Source organism: Syngnathus floridae, chromosome 8, assembly GCF_059516105.1.
Source record: "Syngnathus floridae isolate MCC-2025c chromosome 8, RoL_Sflo_1.0, whole genome shotgun sequence".
Taxonomy (NCBI): domain Eukaryota; kingdom Metazoa; phylum Chordata; class Actinopteri; order Syngnathiformes; family Syngnathidae; genus Syngnathus; species Syngnathus floridae.
In genome coordinates, this window is record NC_142420.1 from 8,249,667 (window position 1) to 8,277,443 (window position 27,777).

Here is a 27,777-nt window from a genome sequence, read left to right on the forward strand (position 1 = left end):
TGAGACCTGGCAACTGTGACGTAATTTTCAGTTATTCCACAAACACTGCGTTTCAACTAGTTGGGCTGCATAGTACATATTACAGACTAAATTTGGTGGTTGACTTTCTCATTAAGGTACGTCATGGAATGACTCACCACTGTATTCGGCATTTGAGTGAAGTTTTGTTAAGAACCTGAAATGCACTGTAGCCTCAGGTGAATGTAATTTGACCTTCACTTTCAAATGCACGTCCAACTGCCTTGTTTTGCTTTTTTTAATTTATAGCATGTCCACTTCTGTGGCTTTCTGTGACTCTTCCAGTCTTTGTCGCAACCTTCTTGCTGATGACACTCTCAGCTTAGCCGCCACTTGCCTGCACGTCTGGTTTGAAGTTAAACAATTATAAGGTGTGAACCAGGAAATGTATCGGTCCATTCATGGATCAAACACACCGTTCAGTCTCCTGTTAGAGGACAGCAAGTTATGTTAAAAGTACTGAAACATTAAGTTGGACATTCAAAAGTTTAGACAAGGTCAAATTAAGTTCACATGTATAAGTTATAGTGCATTTTAGGTTCTTCCTGAAATGCCAGCTGAAAGCTGACGTTCCCTGTGTGCGTGCGTGTGTGTGTGTGTGCGTGTGTGTGTGTGTCCCTTGCTTCCTGCATTAAATGAGGACGCCGGCGCAGACCGTGCTTGCTGTTGACAAACTCATTTTACTGTGGCTTCCCGTAAGGTCTCCTCAGTAATAAAACTTATTGATGAGGCCACAGGGAGTGTGTGTGTGTGCGTGCGTGTTTGTATTACTCTTCGTCGACACTGCTTGTGTTGCTACAGATAAATAGGAGCTGTCCACTCACGGTCATCCACTATTCTCTTGTCTGTGTTATCCTGTGGTGTGGAGTGTTTGAAGAGAACTGCACGGAAAACAGTCAATGTAAACATTCAACCCGCTCACTATAATAATGGATCAGCAACTGTTTGTATAACGTATGTGAGCAAATCCTGCATGCTTTATTTACTCCTGAAAAAAATCGTCGTGGAATGACTAGCAAAGTAAATTTCGCGTCACCTGCAACAACAAACACGTATTGTCCCTGTTGGACTTTGAAGCGACCACAATACTCGCACAAATGATGACCTTTCACCAAAGTACTCCAGCACATGTGGCGAAGCAGCCCCGGACGAAATAAAACCACCGCAAAGTCCTCGGAGCGTCAAGGTGTCAACACACACTCACACACAGCTTCCGAGCCTCCGACTTTTCACTCCGCCACGCTTCTTTTAACCGCGCCGCATACACAAACATTTGGAGTGAGACGCAGATGCGCACGAGTGAGGAGAACATGACAGACGTGGAGCTGCCGGCCCCTCTGAGATCACAACATTCTCCATGTATTATTAACCTCAAAGATGGATGGAGGAAGGGAAGCGGTGGCAGAGTGGTGATCGGGAAGATCCGGAGAAATCTCAGAGGGCCCGCTAACGTTTCAGCCTGATTACTTTGGACGGACTAACATTACTCAAGCTGAACCCCAAAATATGTGCGCTGTGTAAACATTTGAACAAAGTGTACAACTTAATAGGCTACTTCATTTTTTGCTTGAAAATTGGGTCCTGATATTGGATTGATTACCCAGAACTTTTATTACTAACTGGAACTTTCACACATGGGATGGGGCAACCCGTGACTTTTAAAATTTCTAATAAATTCGTCCTTTAGCACAGTTAAAGATTCTTGGTTCCCAGGAATCCTAAGTCAATTTGAAAGAGCTATAAATAAATGTCTCATGATGTTAATATCCAGCAGCACTGACGATGAAGAAATTGGGTTGAGGAGTTATGCCCCGGGAAGGCAAGAATTACTTTAAGCTTTTCCGTTTTTTCCTGATCTCCTGCGTCTTTGTAACTCTTGGAACACTCATCCTGAGAGAGTTTGGGAGTGTTGAGGATCAGGGCTCCTCCATTCAAAGTTAAAGCGGTCCACTTCAGGAAAATTTATGACCAATTGCATAAAACTTTTGCAAGTAGGTCAATTTTCTGCTAATTACCGCAAATGCTTTTTGTACTAAATCTTACCAAATTCTCATGAGATCCAAATACAAGCTGGCTTCTATTATGTATGCCGTGTCACATTGTGAATGATGACGTGAGACCATTAGGGTCACGTCAAATGACAAAAAAAAAAAAAAAAATGTGATTCCAATTTACTTTGCATTTTTAGTCTTTGTTCTTCGTATACTGTAGACAAATGTGTATCGTAAGTAATTAATCCAAGCAAGTTATGAAGTAAGCAAGTTGTGAAGATAAACTGGAAGGCAGTTCAGGAGGAGGGGGGTTCAAATGTTTTTTAATCTGATGAGGGGGGTCTGTGAGGTTAGAGACTGTCCGAGGTGCCCGCACTGTAATCCGATACACGCGTGCGCACGCACCCCTGACTCCGGCTGAGGGAGAGCTCCGGCTGGATGTCACTAAGCCGGCGCAGCTCGGAGGGGAAGGTACGCGCTTCCCCAACCAGAGAGGGAGAGAGAGAAAGAGAGAGAGAGCGCAGAGGCGGAGAAAGAGAGAAGAGGAGGAGGGAGCTCAGAGGAAGAGCGTGCTAGCTGTCAGTTCGGAGGAGGACGGCGAAGAGCCTCCACCGCGTTGGTTTTCTCGCCGTCAGCTTTTACGCACGCGTTGACACTACCGCGCGCCTCTTTCCAACAACTCCCCTTTTAAACCCAAACAACGGACTGTCAATTGGACTGACTTGGACACCAATTTGGAATACAGATGATAATGTTGATTTAAAGCACGTGTGGTGTGTTTTGAAATAAAGGAACGGATCGAGGCGCATGACCAAGGAGAGTTTAATCTTCTTACTTTGAGCACCTTTTGATAAACTTGGCAATGGACACGGATACGTCTCAATCCAGTAGTGACTTTGCATTTGCCTTAAATTGATGACGAGATCCCTAAGCGCACTATAATTGACGCTATTCCCCTCCCCAAAATGGATTTTGGACACTTTGAACAGATCATCTCCCGAGAGAGAAGACGCACGGCCACTCACTGACACAACTAAGCGGCACTTGTGTGTGGATTCTTTGGACGATTCAACCCGATCTGTGGAATAGAAGACGAGAGGAAAGCTTGGGGTCTGTCACCGTTTGGTTTGAGTCCAAAAGATGGATTCATCAACATGGTTCTGCGTGTGTGCCCTCACACTTCTACCAACTCTGATCGTCACATCGGAGAAAGCAGGTAAACTTGACACTGGCATATAATATATCCAATTAGTTTTTTTGTTTTGTTTGTTTTTTTTTGGGGGGGGGGGGGGGGTATTTATATTATTTATTAATGCTACACAAAACAACAAAATTATATTTCCCTAGCTATAGGCTACATTGTTTATTTGCTTGGAATTTTGACTTTCTTTAATTTAAATGATAAAAAAGATTATTGTGGTTGGACGTAGTTTCCTGCCACTAACCCAAGTTGTGTGCGTGTGTGTGCTGGGAAGTTGGAAACGTGATGTGATCGCGCAAACGAATGCTTCTTTGTTAATTCGTAACTAAAAAGACAGGGCAGGACTGATTACATTGTTTTTTTCTATTTTAGAATGGGGGCTACCTGTGATTGGATCTTGTTGGTTTAAGTGTCCCACACAGATCCTGTCAACAGAAAAGAGGAAGTTTAAGAACATGTAGGCGTCAGTACAAAGCATTTTCGATCTATTTGGGATGCCAGACAGAATTCAAATTGTTTTAATCAATCTCAGTTAAATGTTTTTCTTATCTCAGTCTTATTGTAGATCTCATTCCATCTTATCAGCATTCGAAATGATGCGTTTGTTTGCTAATAGGATGTCTATTGATTGTTGTAGTCTTGAATGTCCACAGTGACTCTTCATCACCATCTGCTCTCCGGAGGGTTCGTCACGAAAAATCCAAAACAAACAAACCTGTATTATTCCTCTAAGAACTATGATTAGTGTCGCTTATTATTGAAATTTAATTATGTTGCGTTGGTTTGCGGTTACTTGATTGTTTATTTGACCTGCTGCTGCTGCATGGGAGGAAGCGATCGCCTCCTCTTCGAGCTGCTCTGTCCGCCTTCGCCTCACTTCAGAGCGGGAGTACTTTCTCCTCCTCTTCCCTGGAGCACCGGTAACGAGTGTCCACATCGGATAATGTGGACACTCGTTATATTAAGCGTGGGCAGGGAATGCGAAAGAAATGAAATATCGTGCGCATTAGTGTTCCAAACCGCATTTACGCACGGAGAGAGGCTCGCTCGCTTTCTCTCTTTAATCATGTCTAACGCAAACGTGCACAATTACTGCAATAGTTGTAATAATATTTGTTTTATTATCAACAGTCACCAAACTGATAAATAACATATTAATGAAAGTTAAAACTATCAAGTGTATTGCCTTTTCTCCTTTAGGTTTTAAGGTTCGATTAAGATTGCAATCCACTTATATGAATCTGTTCGAACTCTGAATTGTCATTATTACTCGTGCAGAGCGTGTGATTGTTGGATTTGTGTGGACAAAGGTCCTATTCAGGTGCCCATTATTGATCCCTTAGGCGCTTTTCCACCTGAGACAAAAAGGTTCCCATAGGATCTGACTGGCTTGGATACAGTAGCTGGTCTAAAATTCCCTCTGAAGTTCGACTTCTCCTAACCCTCGAGAATGAGCCCTTGTAATGGCCATGCAGCTGTAAGCTTTACTGTGCAAACTCAGTCGTTAATTCCTCCATAACCCACAGCGCATATTGCATGGCTCGCTTAAACCAAATTTCTGCTGTAGTACCAAGACTGGCCCATGAGGGGCAGCAATGTGCAACAGAGCATCGAGGCTCCTGGTAGAGTCATAGTAAAAGAAGAAATCAAAGATAAGCTAACTTTTGTTTTATTCTGTTAATTACATTATGGTGGCCAACTGTTGGCCTTCTCGGTGAATAACTTCTAAGGCACATTATACAAACACTCAGCTCAGCCAGTTACTCTTCTGTTGGTGTCCTGCATCGGTGCAAGCTTCAGGTCACTTCCTAATTGGCTATTATTCCGTTTCCTGTCACAATCACGGAGTCCGTGGCTCGGCTGACCTCGGTGTCAACCAAACACACAAGGATTTGCGTTGGTAAATGATTAAACAGGCCAACATTTACAATTGTTGGTGCTGACCATTTTCTCGAGCAGATTGGGGAGAAAAATATGACTTTACGCACCCCACACCACAGGATAATTGCTCAGAATAAGCTTTTAGAGATCGTAAAAAAAAAAAAACTGTCCCTTTTGTCATTTTATGTGTAGCCCAATTTAGATGATAGGCCAAGTAGCTTAACGCTGGCACAACCAGATAATATGACGAACCATTGTTATGGAGTTTATTTAACAAGTTATGTTAGGTGTTTACCTTTAGTCAGTTGGTCATTCACCTCTGATAATCATTGCAGCAGCAGTGAGGTTGTTTTTATGGATGTGTGAGGCAGTTTCTGGGGAGTGCATTCATTTATTTATTTATTTTGGTCCGCTTTACTTGTTCCGCCAAGCGCATGTATCATGCGGATATCTTGGCATTAGCTTTCTCATTTCTGGCTGCAGTTTCCACTTTCTTCCTCTGGGTCACATCTGAATGAATGACCCCCAGGGCTGTTTGACTTTAAAGGTTTCATAGTAGCTTGTGTTTCTGAGTCGGAATTTAACAACTTTTTTTTTTTTTTCTTGGAATCTGCCTCAGTCTCCAGATTTTTACCAGCTCATCCGCTGGGACAAACTCACTCACATGCATGTTGCAGCCTCCTCAGCAGTAAACTTTAACAAATGTCTTAGCTCGGCTGTCTCCTGAGATGAGATGAGTAGCAGAAGGTATTGTTGAGATGCGTGTACGTGCATATCTATAGTGAGAGGGAAGGGCTGGAAGTGCAGCGTGAGGAAGTAACCGAGACAGAAAGAGGCCGACGCAAGCTGCCAAGAGAAGTGAACGAAACGGAAGAAAGATTTCTTAGCTTTGCCGTTTGATCCTGTTTCTTCATTCCGTTTGATCACGGCTGCGCCTGGAAGCGAGATAAACGGCCGTAATTGGCCACTCAAGACTGGCTGTCTGCCTCTATAGCGTCTCTGCCCAAATACGCTTGATGATGAAACACGCTGGAGGTGATGCGGAGTGAATGTAGGGAGCTCTCTGAGGGGTGAAGTGCCTACAGGTATGCTGGTGGAACAACAGCTTCTGATGCCAGCTTCTTCTGGCTTGAGAGAGTTGCAACGCATGGAATGAAAAGCCTTGAAAGTATTTGGGAAAAACATAAACAAGAGTCAGGCAAAGTGAGTTGATTAATCTCGCTAATTATTCCTTCTGCACGTTCTGAATCGTGGCTGCTTTCAAAGTCATTATGTGGAGATGTCACAATATTAGGTACACTGGCAACATGTAATTATATCAAATTAAAAAGATTGAAGTCAGACTTTTTATACAATGAACAAAATGTTTATTACCGCCGTTGTCACACTGCGTCCCTCTCAGAAGTCTTTCTCATACTTTGGTTAGTTTAGCTACTAATAAACAGCTCATACAATGATCCACTCCACATGTATTTATAGCTCACATTGAAAAAAAACAAAAACACTGTAGCACAGCTTGCTTTTCCTCAGCTTTTACCCCATGTTGAACACATCCCGGCCCACTGTTTCCCTGCGGGACCTGCTTGTATTAATTAAATGTTACATCGGTCCGGGTCAAAATGCTGTATGTGCAACAATCAGCCATCAATAACACAAACCATCCATGTCGTTATTTCTCACAAAGGGGCCGCTCGGTGCTGTTGAGCCCACGAGAAAGAATCGACTTACTGACATGGTCAATCATTATCTTGAAATTCTCTAGATATAATTAAGTTCTATTTATTAAAGTTGTTGTTTTCAGTAAATCTACTTAAACTGTGAGTGAAGTAGTGCATGCTAGTCAAGGATGACACATTGGCAACAAACTCATAAATCCCAGTAGCCTACTTGGAAGAGTACTGCAAATATTTTTCCCCCATTGTGTGTGATTGTTTTTGTGTCTCATTTATTAAACACACACTGACAGATACGATAAATGATTTAAAGATTCCTAGAACTTGAAAGTACAATGCGAATTCTGCCAAAAAATTCTGTCAAACATGCCAAAACTGTGAAAAAAAGAGGGCAAGTCGAGGGAAAGCGAGAGAAAGAAAGTGCAACGGAGGGAGCAAGTAAAAGCGAGATGCTTTCAAAAAGAAACTAGAGAACGGCAGCCTCGAGAGCAAGCGAGGAGGGCACAGGTGAAATAAGAGCGAAGGGGCAGAGAGTGAAGAGATAGTTGAGTGGAGCCACGTGTGCAGTAAACAGTTCACTTTCAGTCATCTGCTACCTCCAAAGCACACATTTAGAATCTGGAACAATCGGCAGACTTAAGAGGAGTACACCCATATCGATAATCGAGCCTAATTGAAGCAGTTTCTTCCCCTTACAGTCAAACTACAAGATCACCGATTGGATGTCTCTAAAAGATTATATTGAGCGACGATACTCTGGTGTCGGGTGTGTTGAAAGATTTTGACAATCTCGGAAAAAACTAAATGAAATATGGACCATCACAAATCCTTATGTCCGTGTGTGTTATGGGGACAACGGTTAGCTTAGCAGCAGGCTAGGCTAACAGCCGTATCAAGTCGTGTCAAGTCAAGTTTATTTGTATAGCCCTAAATCACAAACAGTCTCAAAGGGCTTCACATAGCCAAAATTGACAATTATTCTCAAAGCATCCCCTGATCTTAAGCTCCCAAAAGGGCAAGGCAAAACTCAAAAAACCCCTGCCAGGGGAAAATGAGAAACCTTGAGAAGGGACCACAGATGGAAGGATCCCCCTTTCAGGATCACCAGGTTAAATCTTGCTTTATAAGTGACGGGCCACATTGGCATGAATATTATTGCTGCAAACCAACATTTATTTTTGCCCCTAATGCTTTTGTGTGAGAATAAAAGTTGGTAGAGGCAGAATTCCCGGTAGTGGATCTCATTGTGTGCCAGGCTGCTCCACAGCTACCAACTACCTGTTGTGGTTGCTGCGAGCAAACAAGCATCGAGCCATTTAACCTTCAGTACATTTTCTCTCGTCTGCCTCCCGCCCTCACTTCATTTGTTAAACAGAGAGCACAATTAGCGTGTCCACTAGGATGTTCTAATTACAGTTATCATGTCATTAGCACACTGTTGCTATTCCAGTGTCTTCGTCAGCCATCGGTAATGACCGGAGTAGCTAAACTGGGACGGGAGCTCTGTGTGTGTGTCTTTGTGTATTTGTAAACACGTTTTCATTTTCTGAACCTCCTGTATACAAAAAAAAGCATTTGTGTGTGTATTTACTCGTGTGAGTCCTCTGCAGTCCCTCTAGATCAGTGCCGTGCGAGGCCACAGGTTGTTTTCCTTTCTCTCGCTCCCGTCACACCGAATCATCCTGTTGTTTTCCTTCGTTCACGGCCCTCCACCTCTCCTTTAATAGCACTTTGTGTCTCTTTCTCCACACCTCAGCGCGTTCCCTTACTCCGATTAGGAAACCTCAATAACCTTCTTTTTTCGACCCGCTCTGCTACGGTGCGGGAATCTCTTTAGTGTTCTAGCTTCTCATTTTTCTTTTATACTCCCTTGCACTGTAATCTGCCCCCCCCCCCCCTCTCTTCATTCCCCCAAGCCTGGAAATGGGACAAAACAGTGAAAACCTATTATTGCTACTTATGCAGTTTGCAAGTTTTTAACATCTTAACCAATTTTTGAAACATGAGCGACCCCACACATGATCAGAAAGGAATGGCCTCCTTGGCCTTCACCAAACAGTTCTCACAAAGTTGAAAGCATACAACATGTTTTGGTAAGATTCCTGATTGATGAATTAAGATTAAGGTTGTTTCTTTTTCACTCTCGAACCCAAACCAGTTAGTTTCCAGTAATCCAGTACGTCCTGTATACACTACCTGTTTATGTGTTGGTGTTCAGCTTGCCTTTTCTGTCCAGTGAGCTTTTCAGAGCTGCTGACTTTCTTTTTTCATATGATGAGAGACAGATGCTCTGGCATTGCTCACTCGTTCTTCCTTCGTGTTCTGCCTTTCTTCTCTCTTCTCATTCCTGAGGTGTCTCAGGTTTGGATCACTAAAATCTAACTGGGATGTGTCCAATGTAGACATTACAGTCTGTTATTTGCTCCACTTCTCATATTTCCGTAGTCGCACGGTCTGACTTTTCTAAAGAAAAAATTATACAAGCTATGTGTCTGCTTTAAGACACTTTAAGGTAACAATGCCAGGAGCAATGCTGAGCCAATCCACTGAAGATGCAAAAAAACAAAAACAAATGTTGCCATAAAATCTACATTGTGAATTGAATGCCAACGGTACGTCATCAAAATTGACTGATCAGGTCATGGTTTGAAGCAAACCACACACATACACACAAGTTTATACACACTGACATACTAGACTCTGGCCAGTGGAAATTTTCAATCGCAGAAGAGCTAACTGATGAATAGCGTGGAAAAAAAGATCTCCAAGAGGAAAAATTAATCTGTTTATAAAGCTTCTGAGCAAAGTTGGAAAATGAGCATTCATCATCATGAAGGGATGTGTGTTTTTGTGTATATTCAGGTTTTTCTCTGGATGAATTCAAGGTGTGTCGAGTATGTGTAAAAGCTGCTGAATAGGTGCTATCGGGCAGAAATGCAAAATGTGTCAGAGGGACATAAATAATGCAGCAACCTGTCTTATATCCCTGCTAGACTGCTTAGCACCATTTACCGCTAGTTATGCTGCGTAAGTGTGTATGTGTGTGTGTGTGTGTGCCTGCGGTTGGTTGGAATTCAGTGATGTCCAAACCAGAATATGATGGCCGATGTTCCGCGGTTGTGTTTGTGCCTTGATTGTAACTATGTGGTCTCAATACAGCTTCTCCCAGAGGATCACACACGTTGTTGTGGTTCAGTCATAAAAAGTAGTCGGGAAATACAGAACTTTGGAACTTTGGTTTACCAACGACCGGATGACTAACTAGCTAGTAATGCTTGCTAGCAGGCTCAAGAAAAAGCCACAAGTCTCAGCTTAGTTAGTCACTCAGGGGGACGGTGAAAGTTTGCCTAAGGGTCCACTTTCAGCCACCGTCAGAGATCTTTGGGGTCTAATGTTTCCCTGTGAATCCCCATCGGCAACACTGACTTGTTAACGTTGACCATATCGACAGCTAGCTCAAAATGGCGGTCACAACTTGCCACACAGTTTCTAAAGCATATTGCGACCAATGCAGGATGTACCCCATTTGTAACCAAAGTCAGCTGGAATAGGCTCTAGCTAGCTCACCCAAGCGCGATAGAAAATAGATGAGTTCTGCTTACGCATTTAATGGACCTCATTTAGGAAGGGTGCTTGAGTCCCATTTATTTTGACAATTTTATCCCATTCATATACCATTATAGGATTTAAATGACTGTGGTCCACCGCTGTGCTCATACTTTTCTCGTAAATCTGCTGTTTTAGAACTTTTAAGTCCAAGTGGCATTCATGGAACATCTATTTTCTTGTAAATTGCAGGCGTAGGCCAGCTGGTCCTTATTAGCATAAGTAAATGTCCCTCCAATGCCTCTATAAGGGCACGAAGTTGGAGCCTGTGCACATTAATGCAAGCACATAAACTGCACGATAGATGGAATATCGGTAAATGAGAAAGAAATTTATTCGACATTTGAATGAATGAACTTTAGTTTTTTTTTTTAACAATATAAAAGAAACGTAGAAACGGAATTTACAACCGAAAGTGAGAAAAGTAGAAATGAAAATATTAATAATAATAAAACAACAATAATATTGTGGTCGGGTAGAGGTTTGGCAGGTTGACGTTTGTGGTTGAAGCTTCAGTTCCCTTCTGCGCACCTCCAAACAAACACTCAACTCTCACTTGTTCCTCTTAGAGGATTTATTTATTTTCTTAAGCAGAATAATACGCAGTCCATTGTGCTAATGCAGTGGCGCTGTCTAAATTTTTTATACGACTTTTAATATGACATGATCATCAAAAGTTCAAAACCTGTTCAGTTCTGATCTTGCTTGGTATGTTTGATCTTTTTTTTCCCCTTGTCTGGCTCACTCTTTGAGAGCTTTGGCACAATTTCTCTCATTGTGTCACTTTTACCTGCTTTATAATTCTTGACGTGAACTCTTAACTCAGCATCTTTTATGTTCTCACGAACAGACACGCTGGCAGGTCACCCTGCGCTTGTGTGGAATGCAAATCAGTAGCTCTGTGGATGTGCATATGCACTCACAAAATCGGCCTTTAGAATTGAGGCAGAATTGTTTTTTTGTCATTAGATTGTGCAGGTACTACCTAATGTTGTGATCAGTGAGTGCTGTTTGACAGGAGGTGATTGGCTACTGCTGCTTTGAGCTTTCCGGATGGTTTAACACGAATCCAAATGGTGCCGGGATGAGATAAGCCCGGCAGGGTTTCACTGGCCTTGTAACTCTACTCCTGTGTTGCCATATGTCACCAGGGAGATTGGAAACAGATAGGACAAGGGCAAGCGCCACGAGTTGACTCTAAAAGTTTCATCGAGGAGCATGAAAAATGGAAACGGGAAGGGGGGGGGGCACATAGAGGTGATCGGTGATTGTTTACAGACAGCTGGAGGTAGACACCAGTTCGAGTATCAATCACTGAAACAGCAGCATGCTGAGCTGTGACCTCGTTTTCCTCTTATTACTCGAGAGTCTGTGCATATAGTGGTCTACAGCTGATGTAGTGGTTTTTTTCTTGTTACAGTTATGCAGAGAGAAAGGAGGTATAATAAAAAAAATATACTATATATTGCACATTTTTATTTGCAATATATATATATATACATATATATATTGCAAATAAAAACATTATATATATATATATCTATATATATTTATATTTTTTTTAAATTAGGGTAGTATCCCCACAATAAATAGCTTGTTCACTGTAGTTTATTTTACCCAGGATGAGACCCAGAGCAAAGCAGAACGGCTCTCCCACAAATGCATTTTCAGAAATAGAGGTTTAAAACAAATCCACACGTTGTTGTTTGATTTCACACTTAATAGGTGAGCAGCACTTCAGAGACCCTCATTTACATACAACCCATTAAAATTCAATTTTCCGTAATATGTCCCCTTTAACAAACATTACATCCTACCCCGCATGATGTGTCACATGCCTCTTTATTAGTCTTTGAGGCAAGAGAGTCCACCGAGTGCATTAAGCGGGCCGATCATCCTTCTACACAATAGCCAGCAAAGTTCCAATCGAGTCCAGTTGTGTGTAGCAGGCATGTTATGTCATCGCCTGTCACCCAAATGTGTGACTTATGATGGGAGTTGTGTCAGACCACTGAATGAGATCCATTGAGTTTGAGCTGACACACACACGTATGGCTGCTGACACCAAGGACCTGCTCGCTGAGACTAACTGGCTTCTGGATGCTCCAGTCATTGTGTTTGTGTGTGTGTGTGGGGGGGGCAGTGAATGGGGGTCTTTGTATATCATGATGTTGCGTCGATCTTTGACATCACATCCACTTACACGCTCACTTCTTTGTTGTCCATATCCTGTGTCTGCAAACACTGGCCTTATCTTCACTCCTTATCTGCTTTGTACACAGCGTCTTATCAGCATTTGGGAAAAGTAGCACTCGCTAGTTTTTCTTGAGAAAATATTTTTAGCCATTTGTCTGTTTGCTATCAGTGACACACGGCCTGCAAACTCATTTTATTAAAAATGGAAATAAATTAAAAATAGCCACAGATGCTTCTAATTAACCGGAAGGTAAACAAGTCGGTTGTTTGGGTCAACCTTAATATGAAGATTCTCTTGAAGTATATGTAATCCCATGTGCTTGTCTTTTGCCCTCGCAGAACTTGAGCCATGTGGTGGCTATCTGGATGCCACCGTCGCGGGCTACATCACCACGCCCGGCTACCCGCTGGAGTATCCCCCCCATCAGAATTGCCGCTGGGTCATCACGGCGCCAGAACCTTCTCAGCGCATTGTGATCAACTTTAACCCGCACTTTGAGATTGAGAAGCTGGACTGCAGGTAGGAACAAAGAGATGTTCTTGCAGCATTCAAAAGAAACGTGTATTCATTTAGTTATTGCAAAAGAATTATCTTTTTTTTTCTCCACACAAATTGACGACGCAACAACTTTCATCACTTTGTATGAGAACGGCTGGGTGGATTTGGTCAGCCCACTCTCCTCCTGTTTCCTTGGCTTAAGCTTGCCCACAAGCATCACTTTGGGACCTCCCAGAGTCCCTCATCTCTTAATATCATAGCCTAATTACCACATATTTACAATTCCAGGATGCTTTTTTTTCACACTTTGAACAGACTAACCTAGTCAAGAGACAATTTTCCGTCTATCGCCGTTTTTGGCTTGAGTTAAACTGGGAGAAATGCAAGTATGGCGCCATTAAATTGAAATCCACGATGCGGCGACAATACAGACATGAGGGCAAACAGGCATGCTGGGAAATAATGAAGCCATGCTGTTAAAGAAGTAGGTGATTGATTAAGCAGCCTGCAGCCAAACCAGCTGTGGAGGGAAATGATTGTAAAATTGTACTCCGAAAAGATTTTTTTGTAAAACTACAGTTATTAGGCACCTTTCGAAACTAATTACAGTTGGAGCACACAACTAGTGACAGCTTGCACAAAGCAAAACCTCATTTACTTTGATTACTTGACTTATATGTTTTGAGTTATATAGGTTTTGGTTAAAATTTGTGTTTATTGATGTGCCTCATACACGGAATGTCAAGTATGAAATCTGAAAGACCACAGAAAAAAATCCACCAAATTTGAACGATTGAAAAAAAATGCAGCTTCAAAATCATGAAAAAAAAACAAGCCGCTGTCCCTGCTCTCAAATTCTGCGGTTATATTTGTTGAATGCACTGATGTGGCAGTGGAAAAAAAAACGTTTGACACTAAATCTCCACTATTAAGTACTACATATTTCTCAGTCTCTGCATATTTTCAGCTTGTGTATTTGGGATCTCTAAATTCAACAACTGCCGCCGGTCTTGCCTTGCAAAAACGATGTATTTGAATACCGAAGCGGAACTATAAGTTCAAAGCATAGGGGCTACAAATTCAGTACTCATACACTTTGTCTTTTCAACCACACAGCGTGCCCCATTGACATCAATAATAGATCAGGAGAATTCCCTCTCTCAGATTTGCTAAAATCATGCTGACATTTCCGCTGTAGAATCATGGCATCAATATTTTACCTGGCTGTTTTTTGAAAGCACAAGACTGAAAAGGAATTGTTGTGCTTTTGCTCCACTTTCATTCTCGAAGTACGTATATACAAAAAAAAAAACCCCGCTACTTTCCCTTCATTTCGCCCCCTGCCAGTCACTCCTTTTGAGAGTCCAGCACTTTAGTTTGTCACTTTCCCAGCAGGGGACCTTCTAATTTAAGTGGAGCTAGTGTAAAAACAAGACAATTTGATTTATTTTTTTATTTTTTTTGGTTTCACGAAGCATGTCTCCTCTCGTTAGACTCGCATTATCACTCCTCTTCAGTAACCACATACTGTACATCACAAACAACCATCTCAGTTTGTCAACTTGCATTCCATATTACATAATAATTAATAATCCATATCAGGATGTAAAATGATGATCGTATCATCTCAAGTCTAATAGACTCAATGGGATGGAGCTATTTAGGTCCGCCGGCACCCGACGCCAGCGTATGTATGTGCAGAGGGAGGCTGAAATTGATCTGTTAAGTCCACAGGGTAAAGATGCCAAGAACAGAGAGAAGACTCGTCTATCATCTCGCACGCACACACGTATCATGCGCCAATCAGCCAAGGGTTGTTTCATTATATAACAATGCCAAAGTAATCAGATTTATTACGCTCCCGATTGTGATTTAAAATACTAATCTGTAATCTATAACGCATTACATTATGCAGAGCTGCCGGTCGGCGACTGGGCCGGTCAAATCGATGACGGGCCGGTCAGTGAGTGGAAACAATGATTTCATTAAGATTCTGCCACAGTGGTCATTTCATTGAGGGAGGAAGTAAAAGGCGGGTGTATACTTCGATGTATAAAAAAAGACTTGCATGGAAGCCAAAATTAGTGACAAATCATGACTATGTGTAACTTCCCTTTTTCCTGCCAATCACATGAGATGCACCACAGGGCCTCATCATGGATGTCAAGTCTTTGGCACCCACACAAACCCACGCGCATTAAGCCATTAGTTCTGCCAAAGAGGTCCGTTTCCAAGCCAAAATGCCAGGACCATTTTTTTTGTGCCGCTCTCAAGGATGTATTGTAAAAATCCACTTTCAGTCCGAGTGCCCCCGCTAACACGCCACATGAGGCTTTGCGTAATCAATTCATGTAACACAATGACAAAGTGCACTTTGAAAATATACAGCAGGTGGTCATCTATGAAGATGTCCCATTTGGAGCAGGTCCACATTTGGACACTTTGGCCTTGACTGGGGCGGAGTGCCATTCTCGTTACAATGGCTGGAAACTATTTTTACGCTTGTAAGCCTTCCGTTCCATGATGCACAATGCAGTCTGCTCTTAAGAATCACAAGGAAATATTAGTAATATATTTTCTGTCATCCGTTTCCCCCCCCCCCCCCACCGATAACTGGCATAAGTGTATAAAAGGTCTCTGCAAAACAACTGGAAAAAGGGTGGGAGGGGCTGCTTGCGTGTATAAATAAGATTTCTTCTGCCAACAAAGTGATATTAAATTCTTCATGAGGTGACCCCCGAGACAGTTAAGGTTAAAGAGCCGCCCCGGCGTCATATTTTGAGCGGCTATGTTGCCTTTCAACACAGCAGCTGGTTGTCTACTTCACATTTTCCTCTTGGCTCGTCGCACGGCTCCGTCTGCGAAAGCCGGATCTCTCCTTGGCGTCTTTGGAAAGAGTATGTGTGCACGCACGCGCATTGACTGCTTAGGGAAAACTGCAGCGTCAGGGTCTGTTGAGGGCAGGCGCAAATCTTCCTGACAGCCTCTCTCTCTCTCTCTCTCCCTCTCTCTTCCTCCCTCTCGGTTCTCTCCTTCTCCTCCCCGGGATTCATCTGACCCCTGGTCCCCCTCCAGCCTCATCGCCGCCATCAAACTGACCCCATCTATCATCTTCCATCTGATCAGGCACCTTCTTCGGCTAGCACATTTCTCTCTTCATCACCTCGTCCTCCTCATTGCCCCCAAGTGAATCACCCCCCGAGTCTTTCCTTCCTCCTTTCGCTGAAAAACAGGAAGCATGACAAATGCGGCATACTTAGACTTTTCTCTCTCTCTCTTTGCTCATCTTCCATTTCCCACCTCCTTCTGACTCATCTTTACCATATGTGACAAAAAGTGGTGTCCTTTTCTTATATTGCGCATCCTCCTTGACCTTCTCCTCCTCCTCCTCCTCCTCCTCCTCCTCCTCGGCTATCTAGAATGCTGATCTTAGACAAGCCGCACGTGCGGATAAACGGCAAGCCGTGAGACTCAGACACTCCCCGAGGCCCTAAAGGCCTGTCTGATCCATAACTCTAATGTGTGTGCTCGTTTGTGTGTTTGTGTTTCTGTGCTCCTGTAATTTTGATGGACAATCCCGATCAATATACGTTCAAGCCATAATGAGGCATTGATTAATTGTCCAGGAGGTTACAGTTGGACAAAGTTGGAGAGACACACACACCCACTCATAGACTTGGACAAATTAGTAATTGGGTGGTGTACTCAACAAATTGAAAATAAATTTAGAATGATTTTTGCACGATATAGTTGACCTGTGATGAACCTGGTATCATTTCCCTTTCTTAAAAATATCAAGTCTAAAAAACTGTTGTCATGCAAAAGTGAATGCTTATACTAAGATAGTGTACTAAAGTTACATATAATATTTTTTTTCCCACAATGCAAATTTTTCGCATCCTGTTTTTTCTTAGTAGTTCCTTGTTTCCAGATTTCCGTTTGTAAATATTTAACAGCTTTATCACTCACGATTGTCAGCTCCATCAATTGTCAGATTGGAGAGGAAATTTATCTCTTAGTCTTCATCCTCCACCACAGGATAATCAATCAGGAAAGTCTTTTCGAAACATCTGACAGTCGAGCTTTGGGGGGAAATGTTCAAATTTGTCCCGATTATCCATACGTGTGTACCCTTTCATGGTGTCTCATAAGAAAATGTAAACGTTCCGTCTTCGTGGTAATCTACAGCATCCCGCGGGTCCTTGTTGCTGTAGCCTGACAGAAATGCTTTGGAAACGCGATTGGCTTTTTTTTTTTTTTCATCATTTCCACCCTACAAGCAAGCAAAATCCTTTTTTTACACCCCTTGATAAGCAGCGAATTTCAAGGAAAACGTGTGAAACAAATTCCCGCTTCTCGTCATTCCCTTCGGCAAGTCTGTGCAACAAACCCGTCGGCTCTGTGGAATATTCACCTCTTTTTTTTTTTCTTTTTTGGTTTGGCAAGTGCAAGGAGAGAGCGATGATGGGATTTCAACAGCATGTTAGAAGCTGTGTTCTTTCCACACTGAATGGATTGAAGGAAACCTCCAGCTCATCTATGGATGATGCATGCATGCCACGGGCACTGTGTGTGTTTACCGTGTGCTTACTTAAATGTGGATGTTGAGCCAAACAGGGGGGTGGGGGGGGGCACCTGTGACTGTCAGTCCAACATTAGCGAATGCAGTGTCAGGTTCTCTGTGAGCACATCCACACTCTGATGGTGGAATCTGTAAACATCTTCTCTTCATTCCAACCTGAGGTCATGATTTCAAAGGGCGGCCTTTGTCTTTTGCGTATACCAGGAAGTCTTGGGTGGAAGGAAGGGTGTGTTTTTTTTCTTTGTGTCCTAGCTTTGATGTCATGGGAGCAGCAACAGTTTTTATGACCGCTTCCAAGACAGACAGAACATCAGCTCATTAAAACTGCACCATGTCTCCAATTTTCATCATCAATTATGGATCCAAAAAGATTACATGGCAACACTTGAAATGAAGAAAAGTAATGAACTGACTGGATACTGTCAATCTACAATAATTACCCTAGCATACAGTACAATATATATTTTTTTTGTCAAATATAGCATTTTCAGAAGAAGTTGCAATTAGACACACGTCTATACTTTCAAGTACGTCATTGCGGTGATTTGTGCGTGCTCACACAGGCCATTATACTGGAATTCATTTAAAGTGACGTATACACACGGGCCAGTATAACTGATAAACTTTCTCGACAATTCCCTACTTTTCACGAGAAACCACAGCGCTCACTCAGTGTGCCTGCTGAAAATAAGTATGGGAGGACGTCTTAATTATAAGTTCCACCATGGTGCGCAGGAGGCCGTATCCCACACTTTAATTGCTGCAATTCTCCTTTTTAGGCAATTTGGGGGAGAAACAGTTCAAAAATGCTGGGTTCTTACATTTTAATCCTGCTTCTCGCACTTGACTCTCCCACACAGTGAGTCTTGACTGACTGACATGTTGGAGGAGCCCACGGAGAACAAAGTGAGCCAAACACACATAAGATTTACTTGGTGGTTTGCTGTTTACCCTTTTATAAGAAGTCAGTTTTCCAATCCCTTTAAGGAGAAGATACCCGCAGACACACACACTCGCGCACACACACTTTACAGTGTCTCACCAGTGTAGTATTCCACAGGCAGTTGGCACCTTAAATGATTGGAGTGTGGGAGTCCCGTAACCTTTGCCACAGGCGGAGCTAGGATTTTTTTTCCTTGTGGGGGGCCATGCAGGGAGGAGGGCAAACAGTTTTTTTTAAAATCTCCCAAATTAAAAAAAAAAAATACTGATAAATGTTCATTAGATGTTATCTATGAGGAATGTGAAAAATATGAAAAACATTTTTACAGGAGGGCTGGGGTCCAAGCATTTTTAGGGGGTTCAGTGCCCCCACAGCCACCCCGCTAGCTCTGCCATGTATAAAACGTAAAAACTAAATACAAAAGTGTCCTGCTCAAGTGTTACTGCAATGCATGCTTGCAAGTCGTATCGATTCATCCCCTGTGTATAATGGCAAAAAAGCAGACATTCTTTGTGGGTTCCTTCACTGGAGAGATGTAAAAAACTCAATAGAAGAGCAATTAACATGACTGTGGTCGGAACTGATCGATAAAGTAGCTAAAGATGTGCAAATAGACTCCAGATGTACTTATTAGGTCTTTAAGTCTCTTGGTGAAAATGGAATTAACTTAACTCACATTCAAACTTGACGTCATCTGTGGCGGGCAAACCGCTAGAAAGAATTTTGCTGGCAGGACGCTATTTTGAAAGCAAGCAGGTGACCGGCTGGTTGTTGTCCAGACACAGAGGCAGCACTCCTGCTGTGCGTCTCTGAGCACGGAGGCCAACATTTGTGCTCAGAAGACATCAGAGAAATGGAATAAAAATAGATTTTTTTTTTTCTCCCCCACCAACCACGCTTTCCAATAAAGGTGACTAACAATACATGTACTTAGGGATGACTCAAATTAGACTTAATTATAATGTAGAAATCATTGGGAAACAATGACAAATAAATCAATTTAGGTATTAAAATAGAGAGAATAAAGAAATAACACAGCCCTCAGTTTATCCTGTATAGCACTTCCAACATGTGTCCTGTGGTGTTTATTATGGAATGCTTGAATTATATATCTTCCCCTGCAGCTGTAATAACACAACCCGGTTCTGCTGACAGTGAATATCACATTCAAATACATTTATGCTTCTTTTTTTCTCCTCTCTTTTTTTTTTAAACTCCTCCATGAATTCAACGGAGATGCTGCGCTGAGGTCACTGATGTTATCGATCCAATCAATTGCATCTGTTTCTATTGATCTGAAACTCCGCCTATTACTGCAGTATCTCAAAATCCATTTTTTTTTTTGTCCTTTCCAGGTATGACTATGTTGAGATCCACGACGGCAACTCCGAAACGGCCGACTTATTGGGAAAGCATTGCAGCAACATCGCCCCAGCACCAATCATATCATCCGGACCCGCCCTTCACATCAAGTTTGTGTCTGACTATGCCCACCAGGGGGCCGGCTTCTCGCTGCGCTACGAAATTTTCAAAACCGGTAAGATGTCACGGTTGACACTTGATCATGATAAATATTATTAAACTCCATGCAGGTTGTTAGGCCATCATTGGGACATGTGGATTCTGAATATCACTTAATTGACCTTTCTGGAAGTGCTAATCAATAGAACTTTAGTATAAGTGCAACTCTTGGGTGGCTGTGTAATGCATGGATGGTCTACCTAATTTGGGCTTGAAGAATGTGTCTTAAGTTGAATCTGTTTGGTATTTACGATTGCATGTCCTCAAGTGTGTGGTCAACACCAAATTTGGGAGAGCCACAGACTCAAGAATCGCGGTGGTTGCGGGCACAAATAAATTAAAAGAGCAACTGGTTGAGTTGAGTCTAAAATCCCCTCTGGCACCTATTACAGGTCAGTCTTGGTACTACAATATACATCTGGTTGGGAGGGAAGACAAGCAAGCCATTGTGTGAGCAGTGTTGTTATCTCAAGTACATCAGGCACTATGAGAGTTAGTAGAGCACGGTGATTATCTTTCTCGTGTGGGGTCTCGCACAAGTTAAGATGTTGAAAATCCCGATGGGTGTCGCCCGCTTTACTACAAGTAAATATGATACAGAAAGCAAGGACCAGACTCAAATCTCCACGGTCAGGTGTGAACATTCCTTCGTAACTCAACCCCAAGTTTTTGTTTGGATTATTTAACTCCCTCAAGAGGGGGCTTATCCCCGTTATCCTCCCCAATAGAATGTGTAGCGCACTTTTAAAAGCAAGCTAGCCATGACTGTATCACTACTAGGAGAGTCAGCATGCTTCATTAGGTGACCAGACCAAATTTGTCCCTCGGATCTCGTGCTAGATCGTAAGCAGGTAAAGAGCGACTCAGCAGGGGACCCTTGAGACCCCTTTTAGACTGCCCATGTGAGACCGCTCTGCCCTCAATGGCCCCCTGTCTGTCTGAGCATTACATCTTATTGTGTGTTGGTGATAAAGATCCCCGTCACGCTGTTGTGGGTCAGCCAAAGCAAGACCAATTGAGATGAAGGGCAAGTGAGACACACAAGAGGGGCACACAGTGTCTTCAGCCATCGTGTTGCGTTCATCCTGAAAGCATTCTTCGCATGCCTGTTTAATTGAGTCCTGAGCCTTGAGAGACACTGTCACACACAAGGCGGGCTGAGGTTACTAAGACAACACGTGTGCTGGTCTACATGGATGTGTCTCACTTTCGGCTGAGTGTCTGATTTAACACTTGGAGTCTCACACGACAATGCTGCTCTTGTTAACTGGAGAGGTGAAGATCACATTGTGTAGAACTTTGGATCGTTTTCATGACACATGCTCCTGTGGAAATTTGCCGGCGCTCATATGTGCAAGTTTGCAGTTTTACACAAGAATCTTTGAAGTCAAAACAGATAAAATATGGTGTTATTCTGGCCGATTGTCTGCATGAATTACAACAGTAGAACTGCGCAACAGATGTATCCACAGTATGGCGCTTATTCAGTTCAGGCCAGGTGGGCAGACAGTCTAACGCAACTATTGTCACTATTTTTGGAATTTATTATTCTATCGATTATTCCATCAATTAATCAAAATCACCCTAGAAAGATTGATGCTCACTGGCTTCCAAAGTAAAAGCAGTTGAGATCTGCTTTCACGATAAACTAGAAATCTGAGAATTATTACTATTGGATGTATGTTTGCTCGTGTTGCGTCTGTGTGTACCTGGCAAAGAGGGAACATTTTGAACATTCAAGCTGCTGGAACATCGTTAACAAGATCTTGTTATCCTGCAAGGTGAAACTCAACGTCTGCTCGTGTGGGTTTTATGTACGTGTCAGGATGAAAGTGTGTGTGTTTGTGCGTGTGTTTGTGTGAGTGTGCGTCATTCACGACTAATACAGCCTCATTATGATATGGCTCAATATGCTCTTCCTACGTATTTGTCCTCCAAACTTACTGCTATTTTTACCAACTTCCCCTCTTAGTTCTAATCATCCATGTTTATTTTCAATATTTGCTGCCTGGTAACGTCTAAATATTATTTACAATGTCAAACTATTGAATTTTCTGTCAGTGTGCCCATTTTAGCGGTTACTTTAAAATATCTACTTGTTACAGCATTAGCATATTAAAACATGTATTTGATCTAGCGTTAGTGCAGGGGTGTCAAACTCATTTTTTTCACGGGCCGCATTGCTTCTTTCGGAGGGCCATTATGACTGTCAACCCAAATAAAAGGATGAACACCTCATATTATATACAGTAAAAGCTACAAAAACTGACAAATAACTCGTTTTCAAATCAGACGAGTACAAACTGGTCAAACATTTAAAAGAAAAAGATATTATTAAAAGTGAAGACAATTTGCAATTCTAGTAATGACACACGAATTTGATGCACAATTTGTCTTCGCGGGCCACATAAAATGATGTGGCGGGCCGTATCTGGCCCCCAGGCCTTGAGTTTGACACCTGTGCATGAGTGTGTAATGTTAGAATCTAGCATCGTTCTCCTAAAAATATTCTCCCATTGTCGGAAGTGTGTCACGGAGCCATGCCGCTGTGTGTATTAATGACTTTTCCCCCCTGCTTGGAGTCCTTCATCCCTAAGAGAGGATGATTTTAGAGAGGGTCTCTGTCCTAATCCCTGTCTGTGTTAGGGGAGATTGTCTCGCTACGTCTTTATGTACTGACAAGCAGACCTTCACTGTCTGAGTAACAGTCTAGTCAGAGTGGAAAGGGCTTTTTTGGCAGATGTTAAAACACGTCTGCTGTAGAAAATAATTTGTTGCCCATTTTGCTCTCCCTCTACACACCTCCGCAAAATACTTGGTGTGTATGCATACACCGCCTTACCAAAGAGAAAAGATCACAAAAGGTGGAAATGCTCAAACACAAAAAAGTAAACAAATCCAACAACAAACTGTTTGTGTTTACACTTCTGTTACTATGGTAGCTGTAGAAAAATTACAACCAATACACAAGCAGCCCTGCTGGGCCAGCCAATCAAATCCTGCTGTCTAGGCAGTGCGCCCCCGGCTGTTATTGTGACCCAGAATTGGCCAGACACATACACACGCGTGCACACACACACACACACACACACACATACAGTATATGAATGCCCAGATGTAGGATGAGCCATCGCACATAGTCATGTCTGCACGACATGCTCGCTCACACGTTCGACCCATTATTGTTAAGTAATTTACTGTACATTATGACACACATGCATTGTTTTTCTTTTTCCGTAAATGGATCACAACACGTCATGTCTCAATCCAATACAGTGTTGCAATATTATTAAATTTAATCCAGTCATTTGAATGATTGGACACCGTACCAACGTTAGAACAACAACAAGCTGCTGAAGTTTTATGTCCATTGTGTAAACAACATGTATTCTGGCTGAGTCTGTCAATCATGGTCACGTTCTTGAACATCTTGAAGCAAAAATTAACTTCTGTGTGTGCTGTTACCCCCAAAATTTATAAATAATCTTTTCATGGTTGCAGTGTGGTTTTGAATACTCATAATATCAAATTATGTCACATAAATGAAAGCTTGGGAGACAACTGTCTGCTGTCCTCCGGGGATCCAAAAATCTACCCAGCAACACAACTCACTGAGCAACAACAACAATCTTGAATCAGACTGGCACAGACAAAGCAGGGTAAACAAAATTGATCTAAACGATGACTAATTAATATTTTTGCCGCTTCAGTACATTATGGTACGTTATTATGATTTTCAAAATTCAAGCGCCAAGGTGAAAATATGGGTTAAGAGGGCATGAAAGGAACATATCACATGTGAAAGGAGGGCAGAAGTGTTTATGTGATGTGCATGAACTTGAAGTAATGCGGAGGGGAGGGGGGGGGGGGGGGGCAAAATTGCTGCTGGCAACCAAACTGGTCAGCCGATCACACACACACGCACATGCTTACGGTTACGCCGACCCACATTATTGAGTGGGTGAGGTGGGTGGCGAGCGAGCGAGTAGGTGTGTGTGTGTCTAATGTCATTACACGTGTGAGAAGGTCACGAGCGAAACAGATTGGGAAGTAGGACAGAAGAAGTGACATGTCACTTAATCATGATTGTTTATTTACAGATATTTATTTACTTTATAGATAAATGTGTTTGGTGAAGGACTTTTGGATACTCCGCCTTAAGTTCCAAATGCACATGAGCTCAACTTTTTAAATGCATTTAAAAGTGAGAGAGTAGATACTCTCTAAAATGTCTTACTTACTTTCCCTTCATTTCCTTGTGGAAGCATGCAAGCGTAGACAGGCACCCAAACAGACTGGAGGCAAATGGGTTACTTTAAGAGGCTTAGACACAGCCGTGTCTGTGTGTGTGTGTTTGGGTGGACAACTGGACATGGTTGAGTAAACTAGAATAATGATGTCACTACACCATGCCAATTGTGTGTGACGGAACGCTGATGGAAGGAATATTACAGTACAGGATTTATTAAAGGGCCTTTTTTTTTTTAATCCTGAGACAATCACATGTGTATGTTTGTTTATCGCTGTGATTATTTTGTCCTAATACACGTTTTTGTCTTCATTCAAGGTTCGGACTGTTCCAGAAACTTCACAAGTCCCTCGGGTCTCATCGAGTCTCCAGGTTTCCCTGACAAATACCCCCACAACTTGGAGTGCTCCTTCATCATCGTTGTACCCCCCAGCATGGATGTGAGCCTCACTTTCCTCACCTTTGACCTGGAGAACGACCCCTTGCCTGGAGCAGAGGGAGACTGCAAATACGACTGGCTGGAAGTTTGGGACGGGCTTCCTGGAGGTGAGGCACATGGTGATCATATTGAAGGAAAATGTTTGCACATCCTCCTCATAGTTTTGGACTTCCTGTGTGGAAGTTTGCATGTCGGCTCCAGCTCACCTGCAATTCTAACAAGAACAAGCGTCATCAAAAAAGGATGGATGAATGGTTTAAGGGTTTAGCACATTAAAGTGCTAATGACGTTCCGGCCCGTTTCACACCGGCCCGCCATTTAGTGAAGTGAAATGAAGAGTGTTTCTCCCTGCCTACATCTGTATTGATTTACTTGGAATGCCAACTATTTTAGAAGCTACGCGTTGGTTGATAAAAGCTGAGCTTCCAGGCAAAATGTTGGCACCTACCCTGGAGAAACCGCATATGTTTTCATGGGGAAAATAAAGTGAGAGTTGTTGAGTAGAGGGAGAAAGGGAAAAAAAATTCTGAGGTGAGGGGGTTAGGATATTTCTGTTCTTGCTGCTGGAATTACTGGAGAGAGTTGAGAGGGACAAATCCTCAGCACAGAAAGTCTGGATAGAGTTTCAAGAGATGGAAGAGGAAAAGAGGAATGAGGGCGCAGTGGAAAGGCTTAAGCAGAAGTGAAAAAACAAAGGAGATGTTAAGATGAATGAGTGGAGGACAGAAGACCTCTGGTTTACCTCCAGAAGAAAATAGGAAGGTAAGGCAATAAGATTGGAAAAAAAATTCTGTGTAACAAAAAAAATTGGTGCAATATTCTGTGAAAGGCGAATACAGCACAGAAAGGCTCTATTTAGTTTTTTTTTTTCTAAAGGTAAAAACTTGAGTGTGAGGAAAAATATGACATCAGGTGAAAGGAAGACAATTGCAAGAGAAGAAACAAAGTTTGGGATAGGAAAGTGAAATGAATTTGGAGGATGTTTAACGGGAAGGAAATCCAATGGAAGAGATCAAGAGGTGAAGGACTTTTAGTTTTAGTGCTTCCAGGGGACACGAGAGGCAGGAAGAGATAAAGACAATGTGATGAAGTGAGCATGCTTGAGCTACATAACTCACATGTGTTCAAATCAGCATTGTCAAGTTAATTTACATTTACATACTGTAGGCCTACATTGCAAAAATATTTTCATCTGTTTTCCATTAAAACTTTACTGTTCTTACGATAATTTACGATATTTTGTTTTCTCAACACTATCAGTAGAAGAGTTATTACTATTGTTTGCTCAAGAGGCCTATTTCAAATATCCACCCATTCCAAAAGAGAAAAAAATCAATAGCGCTGATCGATTGCTGGCTGTTTTCTCATCTCCTACCTCCTCCACAAGCTTCAACATGCGTGTGCGTCTGTGTGTGAGGAGCATTCAGCGCCTATCAATGTGCTATCCTTGCTCGGATCCCTTCGCACAAACGCACGCACACACATACACACGCACACGTGCACCGCAGGGCCTGAGATCACGTTCATCTGTTTGTGTTGACATATACAAGTTGCTGTTTCAGGGAAGACGACAGTAGATGCATCACTTAGGTCCTTGAATTTATACACACACACACACAGACACACACACGTGCGCGATTAAAGTGTACAGTCAGTGTGAAACCACGTTCAGACTACCTTGCAGGGGATGAATGATCGGAAGGGAGGTGGTGACAGGGAAAGGTGTGGCCCTGACTATATTTCAGCAGAGGACGGAATTAGAGAGGTTGGCTGGGATGCAATCCAAGAAGGAAAGGATGTTGATAAATGAAAAGGATGATTTATAGATGGTGCAAATAGAAGAACTACTATAACTTTCTCAAAATGTCAACATAATGATTTGAATGTGAGATATTTGAAGATGCTTTTTATTGTAGTGTTAGGTTAATGCTACTAAAGTACTAATTATAACCTATTTGCTTCTTTTGAATAGTTACAAGAAGTATCTGAACTGTCCACCACTTTATCCCAAATCTTTACAAACTGATACAAATTGATTTAAAGCATGTTAACTCTTCAACTTGGTTTCTAAATTGTGTTTTACAAATGAGTTAGCTAGTGTTAGCTGTGACTATACCACTTAAACTGGATTCAGGCTGACTTTGGGCTGTTCTTTCTACTCCGCAGTGGGCCCGCTAATTGGTCGATATTGCGGGACCATGGTACCACCAGAGATCCAATCATCGACTGGGATTCTCTCCCTTTCCTTTCACACCGACATGGCTGTGGCAAAAGACGGCTTCTCAGCGCGCTACAACATGACGCACAAGGAAGTTAGTGAAAGTAAGTTGATGATGATCCTGGTTACTGTTAGCCATTAGATTTGCATACTAAATATCTGCTTCTCGCACAGCGTTTCATTGCAGTAATGCTTTCGGCATGGAATCTGGAAAAATCACCGATGAGCAGATCACAGCATCGTCAAGTTTTTACGACGAGAACTGGCTGCCGCATCAGGCCAGACTCAACTATAACAACAATGCCTGGACGCCCAATGAGGACAGCAATAGAGAGTACATACAGGTAATGCACTGATTCCGAAAAGTTACAATGGCGCAAGTCCAGCCATATTCCCCAATTGCAGAATCCCACTCCTATCAAAATGGAAATCTCAACTGAAAAGAGATTGCACTGTTATTTTAGCAGCATATTTGTCCTTGTGCTAGCAGGTCACACCTAATATCTCTTCTATTGCTATAGTTATATCAGCAGGACGGACAGAGCGAGAGTGGGTGGTGGGCTGTTATTAAGGTTTAGCAGCTCCATGCCTCAGTAAGGCATTGTTTACTGTGTTCCATCACAGTGCCAACTTTGTGCCAGCCACTTGCCAAGCCTGAGTTATGAGCTTGTCTGGTTCATGGGAGGGGAAAAGGAGTGTGAGGTTCACGCACCGCTCAGACAGAAATGGATTCGGCGCAGCCAAGAAGGCCCTCCTTCGT

The 27,777-nt window shown here is 42.5% G+C and overlaps 1 protein-coding gene across 3 annotated transcripts in view; it reads left to right on the top strand.

Annotated features, from left to right (window-relative positions):
* Positions 1-2,556: 2,556 nt before the first annotated feature.
* The window catches only part of LOC148394354 (neuropilin-2-like), a 58,904-nt gene continuing 33,683 nt past the window's right edge, over positions 2,557-27,777 (top strand). The window contains exons 1-6 of one of the 3 annotated variants that reach the window (XM_088383149.1): positions 2,557-3,225; positions 12,906-13,086; positions 19,946-20,127; positions 24,679-24,906; positions 26,966-27,121; positions 27,192-27,361. In XM_088383149.1, the coding sequence (XP_088239275.1) occupies positions 3,150-3,225; positions 12,906-13,086; positions 19,946-20,127; positions 24,679-24,906; positions 26,966-27,121; positions 27,192-27,361 (993 nt within the window). In that variant the 5' untranslated portion in view covers positions 2,557-3,149. Of the gene's footprint in view, positions 3,226-12,905; positions 13,087-17,955; positions 18,048-19,945; positions 20,128-24,678; positions 24,907-26,965; positions 27,122-27,191; positions 27,362-27,777 lie in introns of those variants that run through there. The other 2 variants (XM_088383148.1, XM_088383150.1) reach the window with 2 other exon arrangements.